Source organism: Oncorhynchus clarkii, chromosome 28, assembly GCF_045791955.1.
Source record: "Oncorhynchus clarkii lewisi isolate Uvic-CL-2024 chromosome 28, UVic_Ocla_1.0, whole genome shotgun sequence".
Taxonomy (NCBI): Eukaryota; Metazoa; Chordata; class Actinopteri; order Salmoniformes; family Salmonidae; genus Oncorhynchus; species Oncorhynchus clarkii.
The window spans coordinates 43,641,807-43,665,181 of NC_092174.1; the positions used below are offsets into that span (position 1 = coordinate 43,641,807).

At 41.5% G+C, this 23,375-nt stretch overlaps 1 protein-coding gene across 2 annotated transcripts in view; it reads left to right on the forward strand.

The window, feature by feature from the left end:
* Window positions 1-23,375, forward strand: part of LOC139386849 (vasoactive intestinal polypeptide receptor-like) — a 107,839-nt gene that overhangs the window by 15,017 nt on the left and 69,447 nt on the right. For both annotated transcript variants that reach the window (XR_011629103.1, XM_071132704.1), the window contains exons 2-3: window positions 12,918-13,005; window positions 16,019-16,132. Coding sequence is in view for 1 of the 2 variants with exons in the window: in XM_071132704.1 (XP_070988805.1) it covers window positions 12,918-13,005; window positions 16,019-16,132 (202 nt within the window). In the remaining variant the exon portion in view is untranslated. The remainder of the gene's footprint in view (window positions 1-12,917; window positions 13,006-16,018; window positions 16,133-23,375) is intronic.

Here is a 23,375-nt window from a genome sequence, read left to right on the forward strand (position 1 = left end):
CGTTGGATCTAATATCACTAGAGAATTGATGTTGATCATCTGTTATTGTCTGCAGGGTCTCCTTAGATTTAACAGAGAAAGCATCAAGGTAATGTGTTTCTGTTTTCATATATTTTTTGTGCCTCGGATTGTACACCGAATATACTGTGTGCAATTGTGTAGGACAGACTATTGTGCAACACTCAGCGCTATTCCTATTAATTATAGATAGCCTAGTGGGTTTAAGGCGTCCGCGTGCTTCCCAGCCGAAACCGTTTGGAAGAGTTTGTGCAGATATTATGACAACATTTTATGATGTTTTTGTTCCTTTTGGACTTCGATGAGGGTTTTATCGGCTGTTCAGGCACACGTTTTTTTCTGGAGGCAAGTCGAAGTCGGTATCCCCTTCGTCGGTGATTGGTCAACAGTACGGATTCTTCCATAAAGTCTTTGTTGACATTCAACGAGAGACAACTCATTTTCATGCACATTTTTTTATTATTATTTAGAAATACTGCACCAAACATCTTAGTCACAGTGAGATCTCCTCTGCAAAAAAATATGAATTATCTTAGATTAATTTGGAATATTTTGAGGAAGTGTATACCGGCTACGGCGTCTCAAAATGGACAAACATGTTAAAGCGTAGGTATTTTAAGGGAGTATGCACGCGCTCTCGTTCGGTTAGCTGAACTGAAGCATGCGAACGCCTTTATTGACAATATGATCTAGTAAATAAAAAAAACATGACAAATACATTTTCTTTTCCATGTTACACCTGCAATTTTAAACAAAACAAGGGACTTGAAATACCCTACTTAAAAACTTGGAGCTCAGAAATTCAAGTACTGGAATAAGGTCCTACCTTGAAAATCAGACATTTCCTCAATTTGGTGCTTGAAAAATCCTTGTAATTATTGTAGCCAATTTATAAGTTCTCCTGCTCCCTTATAATTATCTTTGATTTCATTTTTGATCCGTTTTTCTTTTTTGGTGAGAGATGTGACCAGTTTTGTTTGTTTCCTGTCGCTTCATTTGAAGGGTGTTAAACCACGTTGCTGTTTTTATGAGGACGACAGCATCTAAATGTTGGCTTCGACTTTGCTTTCCATGCAAATCCTTCCATTATAAAAAGGAACCTGCTTTTTTTGGGGGGTAACTTTCTCATTAATAAAACAGCGATGGTGCGATTCAACTGGAGAGATTAATGCTATTTATGGTTTTTTGTGTGCCTGCGTCGACCACATAGGCTACAGAAAAATAGCCATGCGTCCAACTTATTTAGTCAGGCAATGGCCACATTACTCTCACATATTTTAGAATGGAATAAAAATTTGAATATCAATGTGTTGTCATGGTTTTTTTTTGGGGGGGGGGGGGGTCTACATTGAGTGTACAAAACATTAGGAACACCCTCCTAATATTAAGTTGCACCCCATTTTGCCCTTATATCAGCGTCAATTCATCGGGGCATGGACTCTACAAGGTGTCGAAAGCGTTCCACAGGGATACTGGCCCATGTTGACTCCAATGCTTCCCACAGTTGTGTCAAGTTAGATGGATGTCCTTTGGGTGGTGGACCATTCTTGATGCACACGGTAAACTGTTGAGTGTGGAAAAACCCAGCAGTGTTGCAGTTCTTGACACAAACCAGTGCTTCTGGCACCTACTTCCATACCCCGTTCAAAGGCACTTACATCTGTTGTCTTGCCCATTCACCCTCTGAATGGCACACATACACAATCCATGTCTCAATTACCTCAAGGCATAAAAATCCTTATTTAACCCGTCTCCTCCCCTTCGTCTACACTGATAGAAGTGGATAAGGGACCATAACTTTCACCTGGATTCACCTGGTCAGTCTCTGTCGTGGAAAGAGCAGGTGTTCTTAATGTTTTGTACACCTTATATGTACAATTATATAAATTATATTACATATTGTATAACATTGAGGTCCTTAAAAATCACAATTAAGTGCTTAAAGTCCCTGAAAGTCCTTGAATTTGACCTGCCAATGTCTGTATGAACCCTGCTTAGAGGATGTATAGTCCTAGGCCTGTGTTGTTGTATAGGACGTTGTTGTATAGGTTGTATTGTCCTAGACCTGTGTTGTTGTATAGGATGTATAGTAATAGACCTGCGTTGTTGTATAGGTTGTATTGTCCTAGACCTGTGTTGTTGTATAGGTTGTATAGTCCTAGACCTGCGTTGTTGTATAGGATGTATAGTCCTAGGCCTGTGTTGTTGTATAGGATGTATAGTCCTAGACCTGCGTTGTTGTATAGGATGTATAGTCCTAGACCTGTGTTGTTGTATAGGATGTATAGTAATAGACCTGCGTTGTTGTATAGGTTGTATTGTCCTAGACCTGTGTTGTTGTATAGGTTGTATAGTCCTAGACCTGTGTTGTTATATAGGGTGTATAGTCCTAGACCTGTGTTGTTGTAAAGGATGTATAGTAATAGACCTGTGTTGTTGTATAGGTGGAGTTATCGGTCTATTTGCATATATTCCTCTAAGTACACATGTGGAACTGCATGACAATCTGTTTTATTTTTTTGTTTCAAATCATTTTGAAATGTTGATCTCAATGTCACATTGTCCCTATTATTTATAAAAAAATATCCATATACACTCAGTGGTCAGTATATTAGGTACACCCTTCTGGTACCGGGTCGGACCACCCTTTGCCTCCACAATAGCCTGAATTCTTTAGGGTATGGCGTTCAATCGTTGCTTAATTGATATCAAGAGACCTGTACCGTGTACAAGGAAAACATTCCCCACACCATTACATCATCGCCAACCAGCCTGTACCGTTGACATCGGGCAGAATGGAGCCATGTTGTTTATGGATAAATCCTGACTCTGCCATCAGCATGAGCGGCGGCCTAGTGGTTAGAGCGTTGGATTAGTAACCGGAAGGTTGCAAGTTCAAACCCCCGAGCTGACAAGGTAAGGCTGTCTGTCGTTCACTGTTACTAGGCTGTCATTGAAAATAAGAATTTGTTCTTAACTGACTTGCCTAGATAAATAAATCAAATAAAATGAAGCAACAGCTCACATCTCAGAACAACATCTCAGAACTCATCAATCCTTGTCACAGATGGGCTGTTTGCAGCATTACGACCACAATGGGTTCCAAGACTATCGCACCCACCCATCGTCAGACCAGGCAGTGTTTTTCCACTCCTCAATTGTCCAGTGTTGTCCAGTGTTGTCCTGTGTTGGATGACCAGAGAGCTGTTACCCACCCATCGTCAGACCAGGCAGTGTTTTTCCACTCCTCAATTGTCCAGTGTTGTCCAGTGTTGTCCTGTGTTGGATGACCAGAGAGCTGTTTCTTCTTGTTTTTATGCGATAGTCTTGGAACCCATTGTGGTCGTAATGCTGCAAACAGCCCATCTGTGACAAGGATTGATGAGTTCTGAGATGTCGTTCTGAGATGCCGTTCTGCACACCACTGTTGTACTGCTCCGTTATTTGCCGGTTTGTGGCCTTGTACGATTCTTGACGTTCTCCTTCGACCACTCACAGGACTGCCGCTGACTGGATGTTTTTTGTTTGTTTGTCGCACCGTTCTCGGTAAACCCTTAGCCATTGTTGTGCCTGAAAAGCCCAGGAGGGCGACCGTTTCTGAGATACTGGATCCGGCTCACCCGACGATCATACCACGCTCAAAGTCTCTTAGGTCCCTCGTTTTGCCCATTCTAACTTTCAATCGAACAGTAACTGAATGCCTCAATGCCTGCTTTTTAAACATTTTTAATTTAATTTAATTATACATACAAGCTTAGAAATACGAACAACAATTTACAGACAAATACACAAATACAATGACTACATCTCACCTGCCCAGACCCGCATTCTCACACCCCCATCCCTAATGCCTGCATGTAGGAGCGATCAATTTTCGTGAATGGGGTGGTGTACCTAATAAACGGTCCACTGAGTGTAAATTGATCTGTGCATTTGAACAAAAGCATAAATACATTTATTTCAGTTTTGTATGTATAAACAGAATCACCTCTGCGGCACATGCTGCCACTGTATTGATTACCAAAAGTGCTATAATTTGAATGAGCAGGCAGCAGCATGTTCATTACATTGGTGACACAAGCACAGGGAAAACACAACGAGCACAGCTTCAACATGTGATCTAACCGTGGATAGCTCAACCTAGTCTCAGAGCCTTTCGTATCATTCTGTATGGAAATCCGAGAGACTCCGAGAGATTTAGTATCATATCTTACGTATTAACGTATTAATTTGTGGATGTTCATCACCTATTTTGTATGATATGTTACGAATTACTATTGCTATTATATGTTACAAATTTGAAAAACTTATTATATGTTACGAATTTGCAAAACGTAGGATATATTATGAATTTTAGCTAGGTGGCTAACGTTAGTTAGCTCGCTAACTTTAAGCTAGGCTAGGGGTTATGTTCAAGAGTTCGGTTAAAGGGTTAAGGTTAGGTGAGTGGTTAGCTAACATGCTAAGTAGTTTCAACGTAGCTAAAATGTAGTAAGTAGTTTAAAAGCAGCTGAAATGCTAAAGTTGGCCGTGATGAGATTTGAATTCCCAACATTTGGGTTGCTAGACGTTCACATTATACGCCCACCCATCCACCCTGACCCAACCACCCTACTTTCGTTTATGCTTTAAGTAACCATCTGTTTTATATAACTATACCAACCGTAACATGTCATACTAAATGCATTGTCGCCAATTTACCTACAGAATAATACTCAATGCTCTGAGACCAGGTTGGATAGCTAGCTAGCATAATGTCACAATCAGGGTTGGGGAGTAACGGATTGCATGTAATGGATTACCAAACAATTAACTGTAATCTAAAAATATTGTAATCAGATTACAGATACTTTAGAAAAACTAGATGATTACTTTGTAGGATTACTTTTATATTCAGAAAAGATGTTTGCTCAAAAAAATATTTGACACCATTCTTTTGTTCTCATTGACATTCAAATCAGCAGTGAATTTGTTTTCAGTCTGAGCGAGGCTGACCACAAGTCAGAGAGACCACCACTATGATGCTCACACACCAATGTGTTTGATGGATCTCAGGAAAAGAGCAGGAGTAGGCTTTTGTAAGGCTACAAGGTTCAATACATGTCTACCAATGGTGTGACTGCTGTCGGCATCCAACGATTATCCAACTTCAATAAAGGATGACAAGCTGGGGTGTAGCCTACGGGCAATATGGATTTCATTTATTATTGAGCTTTACATAGCACATTGATGTGAATCATACTGCAGCTCTCTCATTTAGGTTTTTTGAGCCTTACGGATTGTGGTTGTTGTGGATGGCTGTTCACAAATGTATTTGTTTATTTTAACCAAATAATGGTTGAATTGAATACATTTAAGTTTCCTATCAATCATTGTTTTTGCGACATTGTTTTTGGTGTATTCATTAGGAAACCGTTTACCGTTTTAAGAACCAAATGGAAGCAAACGGAACAAAACAAGAGTTTCTATTGGACAAATTCAGGTAGGTCCCTCCCGGTTTGGTTCCGTTTGCTTCCGTTTAAGAAACGCTTTGCAACAGAATCTGCATAATGAATATGCCCCAGTGGACAGCCAATATAAAATGTGCTCATGCAACAGCTGTGTAGTTCAGATCCCAGCCTATTGAATAAAAGTTTGAGGGAGTTCCTACCTTCTAAACTTCCCCCAATGGTATTGTGCTCCAGCCTGTCAAAAACAAGTTTAATTTAAGAAGACCACGATTGGGGCTTTTATTGCTCAATCTAATTCGTGCTGATTTAATAAATAAACAAATTCCATAGGCCGAATGGAAACATGCTCAAACTTGCGCAATTTTTATGGATTTAAACAGCAGTTTAAACAAAGCATGCCATTCCAAGAGCAGCATTTATTTTCTCAACTCGAAGCAATGAGCCATAGTGGAAAAAGTACCCAATTGCCATAGTTGAGTAAAAGTAAAGATACCTTAATAGTGGTTAGAGCGTTGGAAGAGTAAACGAAAGGTTGCAAGATCGAATCCCCGAGCCGACAAGGTAAAAATCAGTCGTTCTGCCCCTGAACAAGGCAGTTAACCCACTGTTTCTAGGCCGTCATTGAAAAATAAGAATTTGGTCTTAACTGACTTGCCTAGTTAAATAAAGGTTCAATAGATCTGTCATTCTCGTTGAAAGCAAATGGAAGAAGCGATAGATCACAGTTTCTATGATTCCCGTTCTTAACCTTTGTCTTTTTACTCTGGGTTTTGTTCACCAGCTTCAAACAGCTGAACATTATAGATTTTTGGTTTTAGAAAATATATTCACAGTGGTTTAGATGGTATAATGATTCTGCACACTATACATGCTTGATTTGTCACATAAAGTGAAATTAGGCAAACCATTAGAATTTTTGCAACCGGGAAATGGTGGAGCGATTTCTGCATAGTGTAGTTTGAAGGTTATTGTTAGGTTTAAAATCAGATTTTCTGACTTTGTGTCTGTGCCAGCTAGTGACCACTCGTCAGAGCTGCCTCAGCAAGATTCATGACAAAAAAAAACTCTAACCTGCACCTCCTTAAGGGGTAAATTATCTAAAAGTAATAATCAGGATTAGGTAATCAGATTACGTTACTGAGTTTGGGTAATCCGGTAAAGTACGTTACAAGTCACGTTACTGTTTACAATTTTGGACAGGTGACAAGTAACTGTACCAGATTACATTTAACCTACCCAACCCTGGTCACAAGAACGATGAGCTCGGCAGTAATTTGAGTTAGACTTGATTGGCATGCGAGCTAGTAAGCTCCTCCCCCTCCCTCCCACTCACTGTCATGATTATTTATTCACAAATTCATTGCAATTTTCTCTTTAGCGCAAACTGTTTAATACTTGATAGAGCCTGTGTGTTCATTTCAACACCCCAGGATGGTCCATTTACTTTGTGTTGTGAAAATAATGTGATGCAATCTCATTGCTGCAGTCCACCGCCCAAATAGCAAGCAATGTAATAGCTGGCAAGCGCTGGACGGCAGGCCGAATGCCCAGAGCTGCTGATGGCTAAGCAGTAGGTATCTGAACAGCTTCAAAAAAATCAAAAATGTAAACCGTAAAATGTATACAAATTATCCACACTTTTTATAGACATTTTAAACATAATCCTTGAATGTTATAATATATATTTTATTTTTATTTGATTATTTTTTTCACTTTTATCAACCAATTACAAATGGGGCACCACCCCTAACGCCCTAATGGATGAGCTGCCACTGATTGTACTGTACTTGCTTTGATACCATATTTATATTACAGTAGGTGTACTGATTTTTACTAGGCACCGAGCTGCCTGTAAGCCACTATCAAATTCACAGTAACCCCTTTACAGTGTAATTACTCTTGATGTTATCAATTCAGATGAAGGACACACTAATTATCTTCCCAATGAGAGAGAGAGAGAGAGAGAGAGAGAGAGAGAGAGAGAGAGAGAGAGAGAGAGAGAGAGAGACTCCTCCATCACTTCTGGCTGTCACAGCTAACACCACACTGACTGCCTCAACTTCAACCTCTTAATGGGAGGGAGAACATGGATATGTGTTCAAAATGGCACCCTATTCACTATGTCCCCTACATAGTGCCCTAATGGGTCCTGGTCAAAAGTAGTGCACTATAAAGGGCCATTTTATCCTCCATCACCTCAAGCACCAACACTACAATCACACTGTCTGCCTCCACCTCTTAATGGGGGAGAGAGAATAGACTAGAGGGTCTCTATGGAGGTTTTACATCACCAGTGCGACAATCACACTGCTTCAAACTCCAGTAGTCTCCTTGTGGGAGTCTGTCCGAGGGACCTCCAGCCATATGGGCTGGTTCTAAAAATATCCCTGTATAGTTGGTTGGTTGGATGGTTCTCTGTCTAACAACAGCCCGGTCATATATATTTGATTAATGTCACAGCTGAAGAGTCTCATCCAGCAAAGTAATGGCTATAAATCAGATAAACCGCTGGAGGACTGTGGTGGGGTCTGATTTAATGGAGTGGGGTCTACTGAAACATGTTATTATAGTTATAGTGGGGTCTACTGAAACATTGTTATAGTGGGGTCTACTGAAACATTGTTATAGTGGGGTCTACTTTGTTATAGTGGGGTCTACTGAAATATATTATCGGAGTGGGGTCTACTGAAACATTGTTATAGTGGGGTCTACTGAAACATTGTTATAGTGGGGTCTACTGAAACATTGTTATAGTGGGGTCTACTGAAATATATTATCGGAGTGGGGTCTACTGAAACATTGTTATAGTGGGGTCTACTGAAACATTATTGTTATAGTGGGGTCTACTGAAACATTGTTATAGTGGGGTCTACTGAAACATATATTGGGGTCTACTGAAACATTATTGTAGTGGGGTCTAGTGGGGTCTACTGAAACATTATTATAGTGGGGTCTACTGAAACATTATTGTAGTGGGGTCTACTGAAACATTATTGTAGTGGGGTCTACTGAAACATTATTGTAGTGGGGTCTACTGAAACATTATTGTAGTGGGGTCTACTGAAACATTATTGTAGTGGGTCTACTGAAACATTATTGTAGTGGGGTCTAATGAAACATTATTGTAGTGGGGTCTACTGAAACATTATTGTAGTGGGGTCTAATGAAACATTATTGTAGTGGGGTCTACTGAAACATTATTGTAGTGGGGTCTACTGAAACATTATTGTAGTGGGGTCTACAGTCGGTCACATATTATTACAGTGAGACCTCGACACAGAAGATAGCTAGTTAACGGATGGTTAGCTCAGGTCCAAATGCCAGTCCTAAATGTTTCCACAAAACACGTTAGTGTTTTAAATTGTCACGCTGCTACCTTACAATGCATGCAATGGGCTTTTGCAACACTCGCTAGCTAGCTACTCCATAGTCCAAGCTATATAGTAAGAGCTAGCTACATTTCACTGTCAGACAGGACACAAGTCAAACTGTAGCTGAGAAACGAATTGCTAGCTGGTTACATGTGGAATCATATAGTAATCAAAATCTATTTCATATTTGAGATTTTTCAAAGTCGCCACCCTTTGCCTTGATGACAGCGTTGCACACTTTTGGTATTCTCTCAACAAGCGTCATGAGGTAGTCACCTGGAATGCATTCCAATTAACAGGTGTGCCTTGTTAAAAGTACATTTGTGGAATTTATTTCCTTCTCAGTGCGTTTGAGCCAATCAGTTGTGTTGTGACAAGGTAGGGATGGTATACAGAAGATAGTAGGGGTGGTATACAGAAGATAGTAGGGGTGGTATACAGAAGACAGTAGGGGTGGTATACAGAAGATAGTAGGGGTGGTGTACAGAATATAGTAGGGGTGGTGTACAGAAGATAGTAGGGGTGGTATACAGAAGATAGTAGGGGTGGTATACAGAAGATAGTAGGGGTGGTATACAGAAGATAGTAGGGGTGGTGTACAGAAGATAGTAGGGGTGGTATACAGAAGATAGTAGGGGTGGTATACAGAAGATAGTAGGGGTGGTGTACAGAAGATAGTAGGGGTGGTATACATAAGATAGTAGGGGTGGTATACAGAAGATAGTAGGGGTGGTATACAGAAGATAGTAGGGGTGGTATACAGAAGATAGTAGGGGTGGTAAACAGAAGATAGTAGGGGTGATGTACAGAAGATAGTAGGGGTGGTATACAGAAGATAGTAGGGGTGGTATACAGAAGATAGTAGGGGTGGTATACAGAAGATAGTAGGGGTGGTGTACAGAAGATAGTAGGGGTGGTATACAGAAGATAGTAGGGGTGGTATACAGAAGATAGTAGGGGTGGTATACAGAAGACAGTAGGGGTGGTATACAGAAGATAGTAGGGGTGGTGTACAGAAGATAGTAGGGGTGGTGTACAGAAGATAGTAGGGGTGGTGTACAGAAGATGGTAGGGGTGGTGTACAGAAGATAGTAGGGGTGGTGTACAGAAGATGGTAGGGGTGGTGTACAGAAGATAGTAGGGGTGGTGTACAGAAGATAGTAGGGGTGGTATACAGAAGATAGTAGGGGTGGTATACAGAAGATAGTAGGGGTGGTGTACAGAAGATAGTAGGGGTGGTGTACAGAAGATAGTAGGGGTGGTATACAGAAGATAGTAGGGGTGGTATACAGAAGATGGTAGGGGTGGTGTACAGAAGATGGTAGGGGTGGTGTACAGAAGATAGTAGGGGTGGTAAACAGAAGATAGTAGGGGTGGTAAACAGAAGATAGTAGGGGTGGTATACAGAAGATAGTAGGGGTGATGTACAGAAGATAGTAGGGGTGGTATACAGAAGATAGTAGGGGTGGTGTACAGAAGATAGTAGGGGTGGTATACAGAAGATAGTAGGGGTGGTGTACAGAAGATAGTAGGGGTGGTATACAGAAGATGGTAGGGGTGATGTACAGAAGATAGTAGGGGTGGTATACAGAAGATAGTAGGGGTGGTGTACAGAAGATAGTAGGGGTGGTATACAGAAGATAGTAGGGGTGGTGTACAGAAGATAGTCCTATTTGGTAAAAGACCAGCTCAAATAAGCAAAGGGAAATGACAGTACATCATTATTCACTCTGCTGCAGAGGATGCATTCATTAGAGTTAGCAGCCTCAGAAATTGCACCCTCAAGTAACAGACACATCTCAACATCAACTGTTCAGAGGAGACTGCGTGAATCAGGCCTTCATGGTCAAATTGCTGCAAAGAAACCACTACTAAAGGACACCAATAATAAGAAGAGATTTGCTTGGGCCAAGAAACACAAGCAATGGACATTAGACCGGTGGAAATCAGTCCTTTGGTCTGATGAGTCCAAATTTTGAGATTTTTGGTTCCAACTGCCGTGTCTTTGTGGGATGCAGAGTAGGTGAACAGATGATCTCATCATGTGTAGTTCCCACCGTGAAGCATGGACGAGGAGGTGTGATGGTGTGGGGATGCTTTGCTGGTGACACTGTCAGTGATTTATTTAGAATTCAAGGAACACTTAACCAGCATGGCTACCACAGCATTCTGCAGCAATACTCCATCCCATCTGGTTTGCGCTTAATGGGACTATCATTTGTTTTTTAGCAGAAAAATGACCCAACACACCTCTAGGCTTTGTAGGTTCTATTTCACCAAGAATGAGAGTGATGGAGTGCTGCATTAAATGACCTGGCCTCCATAATCACCCGACATCAACCCAATTGATATGGTTTGGGATGAGTTGGACCGCAGAGTGAAGGAAAAGCAGCCAACAAATGTTCAGCATATGTGGGAACTCCTTCAAGACTGTTGGAAAAGCATTCCTGGTGAAGCTGGTTGAGAGAATGCCAAGTGTGTGCAAAACTGTCAAGGCAAAGGGTGGCTACTTTGAAGAATCTCAAATATATTTTTATTTGTTATTTATACTCAAATCTCAAATATATTTTTATTTGTTTAACACTTTGGTTACTACATGATTCCATGTGTGTTATTTCATAGTTTTTCATGTCTTCACTATTATTCTACAATGTAGAAAATTGTAAAAATAAAGAAAGATCCTTGAATGAGTAGACGTGTCCAAACTTTTTACTGGTACTCTACATTGACACCCCTGTAAATGAGTGGATTCAGCTATTTCAGCCACACCCGTTGCTGACAGGTGTGTAAAATTGAGGACACCGCCATGCAATCTCCATACACAAACATTGGCAATAGTATGGCCCGCACTGAAAGCTCAATGACTCAACGTGGCACCGTCATAGGATGCAACCTTTCCAACAAGTCAGTTCGTCTAATCTACTGAAACATTTATTATAGTAGGGGTCTGTTGAAATATATTCTGATGGGGTCCTGGCTCTTCACTCTGTTGGAACGGAGTATCTCTGATAAAAAAAAAAAGTAAATGATGCCAAGAGTGAAATTGGCCACAGATGGAAGTAGCTAAGGTGATGGCTGACGATGATCCATGACTTAGTTTTTCCCAGAAAACACTCCTTACAGAAACCCGCCCACATGATTTCACAAGCGGAAAATGTCACGTGATTTCACTTGAAATTTCACATGTGAAATCAGGTGAAAATGTGTTTTTTTTGGAACATGATCACGTTTTCATGTTTAGTTTTATGTTCACATGTTGCTTTAGATGTTGTCACGTTATCGGATTAACTTCACATAAGATCACGTGATCATATGAAAACATGTTTATTTAAAAAAAAACAATTTCACTTGCGATCATGTGAAATTCATGTTGTTTTGAAGACTGAGGAATATGTTATTTATCATAGGGCTACATACTATAGACAAAAAAAACAAGGAGGAGGGGATTTTTCAGAGACTTGATGTTTCAGCCTTACGGCTTTTCTCAAAGAAATATAATGTAAGTCAAACATCAAAGGTTTGATTGAAGTTTACAATGTGTGTGTCTGACATCTTCATGCGTCTCTTCAGATTGATTTCAGACGACCAGTCGGTACTTTCATTCCACTTTCCGGAGGTGATGGATACGGTTCTTTTTGCTTTGAGCTTTTCAAAATTCATCCATTGAGGGGCGTTAACGGTTTGGTGGTTATGATTCACGAGTCGTTTGTCAAATGTGATATCACATCTCAGATATTTACATTGGATAAGGGCATTATAGGCTCAACACGAAGTTGTTTACTAGCTGACAGACCCAGGCAAATGTGACCGATAGAGGTTCAAACTCGGGTCTCCTTTGTGTCACAAGACTGTGTTACTGTAGTTAGCTCGTTTAAACTAAAACCTTGGCATATAAGATCAGGTAGCCAAAATGTCCTCCTGAGATAGCAAGCCGTTGCTATGCAGGCTGTCTTAGGAGGATGTTCTGGATAAAGGGAACTACTGTAACACAGTCTTCAGGTCTCAAGGTTTCTCATTATTACAAGCATGGTTCCCTCTTCTATGTCACACTGACGTACGTCACATTGTCTTCCCACAGATGCTGTCCATTCAGATATGTGACATCATGCTGGAGATGGACAAGGAGAGAGAGACGTGCATGGCCCAGTTAGAAAACATGACAACAGGTAAATTCAGTAGTTTAGCGTGTGTGTGTGCGTGCGTGCGTTATGCCAGTTACATTACAGTATTTGGTATTTGTACATGTCCTTTAGTCATCTATAGGTTGTATCAATCAGTACTTTACTATGTACTACCTATAAAGAGTTTCACCATGTAACCTGCACATCCCTTTTAGGTCTTATAAACAGTACATCTTCTCATGGCTTTTACAAGCTATGTGTTAGATTCATTCAGACAAACGTTCAACGCAGTCGGATCCTGTAGTTAGAAGATGTAAACCATGTTGCGCCTCTGTTCTTTAGTCTACTGGGTGCCTTGAGTAGCTTTGAAACGCAATAGATTCTCATCAACAATTTATCTGCAGAGATGTTATCCTCGTACAGTGTTTTTTTAATAGAGACACTCTGATGATGGATACTGACCAAATAAATTATGTAGTGCATAGTATTTTTCATTGTAATGTTTTTGCTGAATTTAGTGTAGTATTTACTGTAGTGTTTGCTGTAGTACACTGTAGTATTTGCTGTAGTACACTGTAGTATATACTGTAGTATTTGCTGTAGTACACTGTAGTATTTGCTGTAGTATTTACTGTAGTATGTGCTGTAGTATTTACTGTAGTATGTGTTGTAGTATTTACTGTAGTATTTTATGTAGTACACTGTATATACTGTAGTGTTTTCTGTAGTATTTTCTGTAGTATACTGTAGTATTTACTGTAGTATTTGCTGTAGTATTTGCTGTAGTATTTGCTGTAGTATACTGTAGTATTTACTGTAGTATTTGCTGTTGCACACTGTAGTATGTACTGTAGTATTTACTGTAGTATTTGCTGTAGTATACTGTAGTATTTACAGTTTAACTATAGTATAAATACTGTAGTAAAAGAAACCTGCAACATATACTATAGCAATTAATGTAGTGTTTTTTTGCAGACTGTAGTACTGCAGTATGTTTTGATGTGAGAGAGTACTGCGTTTGATGTATTTTTATGATATTAAAACACGGTTAATACCATTGAACCATCCCATCTGTATAATGCCTATTAACACCCAGTATATGAAGTCATAATTACCATTGTTATTAGGTAAGCTTTATATGAAGCATGTTCTGGGATGTGATCATACAGTTTGTGATAGAATAGAGAAATGTTATTCTTGAATGGGGAGGAGGGGGGGGGGGGGCGGAGTTAGACTTTATTCACAATTGTGTCACGCATCCCGAGGCTTGGTGATGCGATGTCATACCACACGTGCGTGACAACACTTACTGGTTGCGTCTGCAATGGCACCCAATTCATTACGTAGTGCACTACTTCAGACCAGGGCCCATAAGGTCCATGTAGGGAATAGGGGGCCATTTGGGATGCACACACTGACTATTCCCCTGCCTTATTTATAAAAAAAATAAAAGTAATTTAGCATTCATTATCATTTGAATTTAGATGCAGTTTCTTCCATGAACACATTCTGTTTGATTCCAACACAAAGAAATCCTCAGGGTAATACGGCAAGGGGCAACTCGCAAATTGCCTTTTCAGACGATGAAAGTGGCTTGAAAAGTGATCGCAGGTGTATTTCCTCCCTTTTGACAATTCTCTGGATTGCTTTTCTCGACTTCGGTGTGAGAGCTAAAATACTCAATTTTTGACTGAGATATGAAACAAAATAATAGTAACAATAGCATCGTATACTGACCGTGTTTTATGAAGCATTTCATGGGTTATTTAACAACATCTGTCTCTGATACCAAAAGGTTGCATGTTTGATAGAAAGTCATTTTTGAGATTTTTGTTTTAAGCCTTATCTCCAACTTTTTAAGTTAATGCCTAAACTGAACCCTAACCTTAAAAATTCAGAGTTGATGGCTAAACTTAATCTTAAAACACACCATGAAATGTGACGTTTGGGAAAAAAAACCATGTATGAACGTCTAATTCTGAGGCTGTGAGAGCTTGTTGGTTATTAAAGTTATGTGGCAAGACACTGGCCCATGTACAGATGTAGGATATTCATTTGATCACCCTGTTACATGAGAACTTTCTAGCAATGAAAGAAATGTCAAATTTGTAGTGTATTGGAGGTTTAAAAAGTTTTTTTAATTTCCACTTTGAGATTTCAGACTTGATCTTTCCCTTACTAAAAAAATATCAACCCCTACAAAAATGTCCATTAATTATTATCCACAAAAAAAATATAATTTCCTGTTGCTGCAGGATTATTTTCCTTCTGTAGCAAACTGGCTCCAATTAAGATCCTACATCTGTAGTTAACTCTATGTGATGTGACCTTAGATTTTACTGATTGGCTGTCCTAGAAACATACAAACATTCACAGTGTGGGTTAGTTTTTTCTGCACACAGGAGAACATGAATCATCTTTAATCTCTTTGTAAATGTGGAGATCATCAATCACACAGGGTTTTCAAGAGCCTTTCTCTGTCTCTCTCTCTGTTTCTCTGTCTCTCTCTCTCTCTCTCTCTCTCTCTGTCTGTCTCTTTCTCTTTCTCTATCTTTCTCACTCTCTGTCTATCTGTCTCTCTCTCTGTCTCACTGTCTGTCTCTCTCTCTCTGTCTATGTCTCTGCCTGTCTGTCTGTCTGTCTCTCTGTCTCTCTGTCTCTCTGTCTCTCTGTCTATGTCTGTCTCTCTGTCTATGTCTGTCTGTCTGTCTGTCTGTCTGTCTGTCTGTCTGTCTGTCTGTCTGTCTGTCTGTCTGTCTGTCTCTGTCTGTCTCTCTCCATCTACCTTTCCTCCTCTAATCCATATTTATCTCGCTCTTCCCTTCTCTCCCCCTCCTCCTCCTCTCACTTGCCTCCCCCTCTCTCCTTCCCCCATCCTCACTCCCCTCTCTCCTTCTATGAGTTTGAACATCGTGAAGGAAAAGGACATAACTCTAAAAGGTTATCTCTGTTTTTAAGGCTTATCTTTGAGTGAGCACGTTGGTTATTATTTCAAGATCCCCCTCCTCCTCCCTCTCCTCCCTCTCCCTCCTTCCCCACCTCCCCCTCTCTCCCCCAGGTTGCAGTGGGACGTGGGACAAGGTGGCCTGCTGGCCCAGCGCCAATACAGGACAGGTGGTCACCATCCCCTGCCCTGTCTACTTCTTATACTTGACCAACGACTTCATCATGGGTAAGACCCTGTGTGTGTTTGTGTGTGTCTGTGTGTGTTGTGTGTGTGCATGCATGAATGGTGTGTGTGTGTTTTCATCAGACAGGTAAAATGAAAAGGTGCAGTCATGTATCATAGAATGGTGTAGGAAGTTGACTGATAAGGGGGAACTTCTGCGTGTTGTTACTACATCAACTTTGTGTGTACCATATCAACTTTGTGTGTACCATATCAACTTTGTGTGTACCATATCAACTTTGCGTGTACTACATCCCACTCTGCGTGTACTACATCCCACTTTGCGTGTACTACATCAACTTTGTGTGTACTACATCCCACTTTGCGTGTACTACATCCCACTTTGCGTGTACTACATCCCACTTTGCGTGTACTACATCCCACTTTGCGTGTACTACATCCCACTTTGCGTGTACTACATCCCACTTTGTGTGTACTACATCCCACTTTGTGTGTAATACTGTACATCAACTTTGCATGTACTACATCCCACTTTGTGTGTACTATATCCCACTTTGTGTGTAATACTGTACATCAACTTTGCATGTACTACATCCCACTTTGCGTGTACTACATCCCACTTTGCGTGTACTACATCCCACTTTGTGTGTACTACATCCCACTTTGTGTGTACTACATCCCACTTTGTGTGTACTACATCCCACTTTGTGTGTAATACTGTACATCAACTTTGCATGTACTACATCCCACTTTGCGTGTACTACATCCCACTTTGCATGTACTACATCCCACTTTGTGTGTACTACATCCCACTTTGCATGTACTACATCCCACTTTGCGTGTACTACATCCCACTTTGTGTGTACTACATCCCACTTTGCATGTACTACATCTACCCACCATTCCCTCACCACCCACCATTCCCTCACCACCCACCATTCCCTCACCACCCACCATTCCTCCCCCACCCACCATTCCCTCACCACCCACCATTCCTCCCCCACCCATCATTCCCTCACCACCCACCATTCCCTCACCACCCACCATTCCTCCCCCACCCACCATTCCCTCACCACCCACCATTCCCTCATCACCCACCATTCCTCCCCCACCCACCATTCCCTCACCACCCACCATTCCCCCACCACCCACCATTCCCTCACCACCCACCATTCCTCCCCCACCCACCATTCCCTCACCACCCACCATTCCCTCACCACCCACCATTCCCTCACCACCCACCATTCCTCCCCCACCCACCATTCCCTCACCACCCACCATTCCTCCACCACCCACCATTCCCTCACCACCCACCATTCCTCCCCCACCCACCATTCCCTCACCACCCACCATTCCCTCACCACCCACCATTCCCTCACCACCCACCATTCCCTCACCACCCACCATTCCCTCACCACCCACCATTCCCTCACCACCCACCATTCCTCCCCCACCATTCCCTCACCACCCACCATTCCCTCACCACCCACCATTCCTCACCACCCACCCCTCCCCCACCCACCATTCCTTCACCACCCACCATTCCCTCACCACCCACCATTCCCTCACCACCCACCATTCCCTCACCACCCACCATTCCCTCACCACCCACCATCTAATGTTGTATTTGCCAGCTACCGTTTGAATGGTTCTAATAATGAATTAGGATTCTTGTGGTTAGCATCAAGTAACATGATTAAAACTTGCACAACACCCGGACCAAAACATTTTGTTCTATGATTTTATGTTGAGAGGCAGTTTCCTCACTTCCTCTGTTTTTCCCAGGCGGTGTTGTGTTGAACACTTCTCTCTCTCTCTCTCAGGAGAACTTTCACCTATGAGGAAATTCATAGGAAGTTGAAGTTGTGATCATTAATTACGTATGGAAGAAATTGTTGGCTTAGGGAATATCTAGCTTAACGACAGGGTATGTTGTTTGAATTACGGAAAACATGCGCACGCACACACTTTGCAGCGATGAGAATACTTTCTCTTCCCTTGATTGTCTTATTTCTCAACTGGTCATTAATTACAGCAGCTGTTTTTCCCTGTGTGTAGCTCTCTCTCCCTGTGTAGCTCTCTCTCCCTGTGTAGCTCTCTCTCCCTGTGTAGCTCTCTCTCCCTGTGTAGCTCTCTCCCAGTGTGTAGCTCTCTCCCAGTGTGTAGCTCTCTCTCCCTGTGTGTAGCTCTCTCTCCCCGTGTGTAGCTCTCTCTGTGTAGCTCTCTCCCTGTGTGTAGCTCTCTCCCTGTGTGTAGCTCTCTCCCTGTGTGTAGCTCTCTCCCTGTGTGTAGCTCTCTCCCTGTGTGTAGCTCTCTCCCTGTGTGTAGCTCTCTCCCTGTGTGTAGCTCTCCCCCTGTGTGTAGCTCTCTCTCCCTGTGTGTAGCTCTCTCTCCCTGTGTGTAGCTCTCTCTCCCTGTGTGTAGCTCTCTCTCTCTGTGTGTAGCTCTCTCTCCCTGTGTGTAGCTCTCTCTCCCTGTGTGTAGCTCTCTCTCCCTGTGTGTAGCTCTCTCTCCCCGTGTGTAGCTCTCTCCCTGTGTAGCTCTCTCCCCTTTGTAACTCTCTCCCTGTGTGTAGCTCTCTCCCTGTGTGTAGCTCTCTCCCTGTGTGTAGCTCTCTCCCTGTGTGTAGCTCTCTTCCTGTGTGTAGCTCTCTCCCTGTGTGTAGCTCTATCCCTGTGTGTAGCTCTATCCCTGTGTGTAGTTATCTTCCTGTGTGTAGCCCTCTCCCTGTGTGTAGCGCTCTCCCTGTGTGTAGTTCTCTCCCTGTGTGTAGCTCTCTCCCTGTGTAGCTCTCTCCCTGTGTTGTTCTCTTCTGGTGGTTCAGTTCACACAACTTGTTTATTTCTCCAGACTCAGTTGGCTTCCAGGCCTGGAGTTTTCAACACAGAAGTCTTATCATCAGGCCTATTATCTAGATCTACATAACTCTGCTGTGGAAAGAATAAGACCATTTTAGAGATGACATCATCGTGCTGTGGATCGCGAAGACACAATGTGGTGATGTCGAGGACTGTGTACTGTTATTGTTTATGAACTGTGTGAATTTTGTTGGAATATTTGTCCGTTTGTTTGTCAACATCAGTAATGTCACATGAGAAACATTTGACTATTGTCATGGATATTTAGCTATTTTTAATATGAACTGAGAGAGATATTTCAGAATGGAAGCTATAGTAAAATGAATTCTCTACAAACCCATACAAACCATCATCAAGATAAACCCAACGATGCTACTCGTGTGTCTCAAAATGTTATTTTAGTCAAACAGTCTAAACCTGTACTATCAACCAGTTTCAGTCTGGTCTGTCTATGTCCTCTCAAACTTCAAATGTAAGTTTAGTTTGTGTTCAGTTTCAGTCTGGTCTGTCTATGTCCTCTCAAACTTCAAATGTACGTTTAGTTTGTGTTCAGTTTTAGTCTGGTCTGTCTATGTCCTCTCAAACTTCAAATGTACGTTTAGTTTGTGTTCAGTTTTAGTCTGGTCTGTCTATGTCCTCTCAAACTTCAAATGTACGTTTAGTTTGTGTTCAGTTTTAGTCTGGTCTATCTATGTCCTCTCAAACTTCAAATGTACGTTTAGTTTGTGTTCAGTTTTAGTCTGGTCTATCTATGTCCTCTCAAACTTCAAATGTACGTTTAGTTTGTGTTCAGTTTTAGTCTGGTCTATCTATGTCCTCTCAAACTTCAAATGTACGTTTAGTTTGTGTTCAGTTTCAGTCTGGTCTGTCTATGTCCTCTCAAACTTCAAATGTACGTTTAGTTTGTGTTCAGTTTTAGTCTGGTCTATCTATGTCCTCTCAAACTTCAAATGTACGTTTAGTTTGTGTTCAGTTTTAGTCTGGTCTATCTATGTCCTCTCAAACTTCAAATGTACGTTTAGTTTGTGTTCAGTTTCAGTCTGGTCTGTCTATGTCCTCTCAAACTTCAAATGTACGTTTAGTTTGTGTTCAGTTTCAGTCTGGTCTGTCTATGACATGATGATATTCAGCATGTTTGCGAGCTGTCACACTATGGATATATCTTCTCATGTCATCTGTTATAGAGAGGTCACAGTGAAGCAGAGGACTTCTGGAAATCAGTGATTTATGTAGCCCAGAGGGAATAGATGAAGATAGATGGATGCATAGAAGAAGATGAAGGGATGGATGTTGACCTGAGAAGTGAGAGGGCCTCAGGGGACAGACAGGAAAAACAGAGGAAGGATTAAGGGGAATTGTGGGGTTCCCGAGAAGTCAGAGGAGGAGACCTGTATTTCACTGACCTATCAGAGCGACACAGTCTACAGTCTAGCAGGCCCCACAGTACACGTAGACCTATCAGAGCAGCACAGTCCACAGTACACATAGACCTATCAGAGCAGCACAGTCCACAGTACACATGGACCTATCAGAGCAGCACAGTCCACAGTACACATAGACCTATCAGAGCAGCACAGTCCACAGTACACATAGACCTATCAGAGCAGCACAGTCCACAGTACACATAGACCTATCAGAGCAGCACAGTCCACAGTACACGTAGACCTATCAGAGCAGCACAGTCCACAGTACACATAGACCTATCAGAGCAGCACAGTCCACAGTACACATAGACCTATCAGAGCAGCACAGTCCACAGTCTAGCAGGCCCCACAGTACACATAGACCTATCAGAGCAGCACAGTCCACAGTACACATAGACCTATCAGAGCAGCACAGTCTACAGTCTAGCAGGCCCCACAGTACACATAGACCTATCAGAGCAGCACAGTCCACAGTACACATAGACCTGTCAGAGCCTTTTGAGATTAGACTTAAGACAGGACCCCATTGCACAGCATCCTGAGATAGAAGGAGAGAGATGAATTGCATTTTGATGTGTAAGGGCGACATTGATCTTGAAAGACTAACCGACATGTTCACTCAAAGATAAGCCTTCAAAAAAAACGTCACGTTATTCTTCTAGAGTGATTTCCTGCTCAGAGCTCACAGAGGAACAACAGTTATTGGACATTATTTCAGGTTATGGAAAAACCCAGGTGAAAGGAGATGTATATTGTGTGTACTCTTTGTCTATGTTAACACTTAGTGCATATTGCTTGATATACAGTGCCTTGCGAAAGTATTCGGCCCCCTTGAACTTTGTGACCTTTTGCCACATTTCAGGCTTCAAACATAAAGATATAAAACTGTATTTTTTTGTGAAGAATTAACAACAAGTGGGACACAATCATGAAGTGGAACGACATTTATTGGATATTTCAAACTTTTTTAACAAATCAAAAACTGAAAAATTGGCCGTGCAAAATTATTGAAATATCCAATAAATGTCGTTCCACTTCATGATTGTGTCCCACTTGTTGTTGATTCTTCACAAAAAAATACAGTTTTATATCTTTATGTTTGAAGCCTGAAATGTGGCAAAATGTCGCAAAGTTCAAGGGGGCCGAATACTTTCGCAAGGCACTGTACATATAGGTCTGCCTATAATTATTTGAGACCAAAGTGCCCCGGCATGAAGACATTGTATCTAAAGCCTTTGATTCTTAAAGAATTCCAAACAATGTCATAAGTGTGAAAAACCCTATTCCCCTTTCTCTAAATCCATTCCACTTTTAACATCAATTACCATTCCACTTTAACATCAATTACCATTCCACTTTAACATCAATTACCATTCCACTTTAACATCAATTACCATTGCAACAGAACGCTATATATATATTCTGATTACACATTCAACCTCAGAAGCCATTTAGGCTCTAAGCCCATGGAAAGAAAAACATGCATTAGTGTGTGTGCGTGTGCGTGTGCGTGTGCGTGTGCGTGTGTGTGTGTGTGTGCGTGTGCGTGTGCGTGTGTGTGCGTGTGTGTGCGTGTGTGTGTGTGTGGTGTGTGGGGTGGGTGCATTACGAAACCTGACGCCAGAGAGATTCAGGGACAAAGTCATTCATTTGGTTTGTTGGATTGGAAGGGTGGAGCTCAGCCACGGTCCAACCTTTACAGAAACACAGGAGGTCTACGGTACACACACACACACACACACACATACACACACACACACACATCTATCTCCCTAAACGTAACCTGTCTTTCCCACTCTTGATTTCCACTCCTCACCCTCACTGACCGTGAGGAATGCTTTCAGTGTGTTGACATTGACACTGATGTGGTCTCAAACTCTACCTAAACTCTAATTACAGGAGAGTAGATACGTGGTCTCAAACTCTACCTAAACTCTAATTACAGGAGAGTAGATACATGGTCTCAAACTCTACTAAAACTCTATTTACAGGAGAGTAGATATGTGGTCTCAAACTCTACCTAAACTCTAATTACAGGAGAGTAGATACGTGGTCTCAAACTCTACCTAAACTCTAATTACAGGAGAGTAGATAAGTGGTCTCAAACTCTACCTAAACTCTAATTACAGGAGAGTAGATACGTGGTCTCAAACTCTACCTAAACTCTAATTACAGAAGAGTAGATACGTGGTCTCAAACTCGACCTAAACTCTAATTACAGGAGAGTAGATACGTGGTCTCAAACTCTACCTAAACTGTAATTACAGAAGAGTAGATACGTGGTCTCAAACTCTACCTAAACTCTAATTACAGGAGAGTAGATACGTGGTCTCAAACTCTACTTAAACACCCTCAAGAAGGCACAGTGATGGCGAATAGTTGGTGGTTTACGCAATAAGTTATTGGGAGTTTATATATATATAGAGTGTGCGAGTCTCTTTATATATTTTCATAGGTTACAGCTTATTCACCGTTAGTCAGCATCTCTACACATCTCTGGGTGTGCTCCAGCTCATACTTTTTATTTTCTCAAACTCTACTAAAACTCTAATTACAGGAGAGTAGATACGTGGTCTCAAACTCTACCTAAACTCTCATTACAGGAGAGTAGATACGTGGTCACAAACTCTACTAAAACTCTAATTACAGGAGAGTAGATACGTGGTCTCAAACTCTACTAAAACTCTAATTACAGGAGAGTAGAAACGTGGTCTCAAACTCTACCTAAACTCTAATTACAGGAGAGTAGATACGTGGTCTCAAACTCTACTAAAACTCTAATTGCAGGAGAGTAGAGACATGAGCTGTGTTCGAATACTCATACTAACTGTGCTTACCATACTATTTGTGATGTTAATTGAGTATATAGTATGCTTATTGGTCAGAGTATAGCTATAGGTAGTATACCAAAAGTTCCCGGATGTCGTACATTCTTACCAGGCGGTATATTAACTATGTGTCCGGTGTCAGTAAACGTAGGCAATAAAGCATATTTAAATGGTT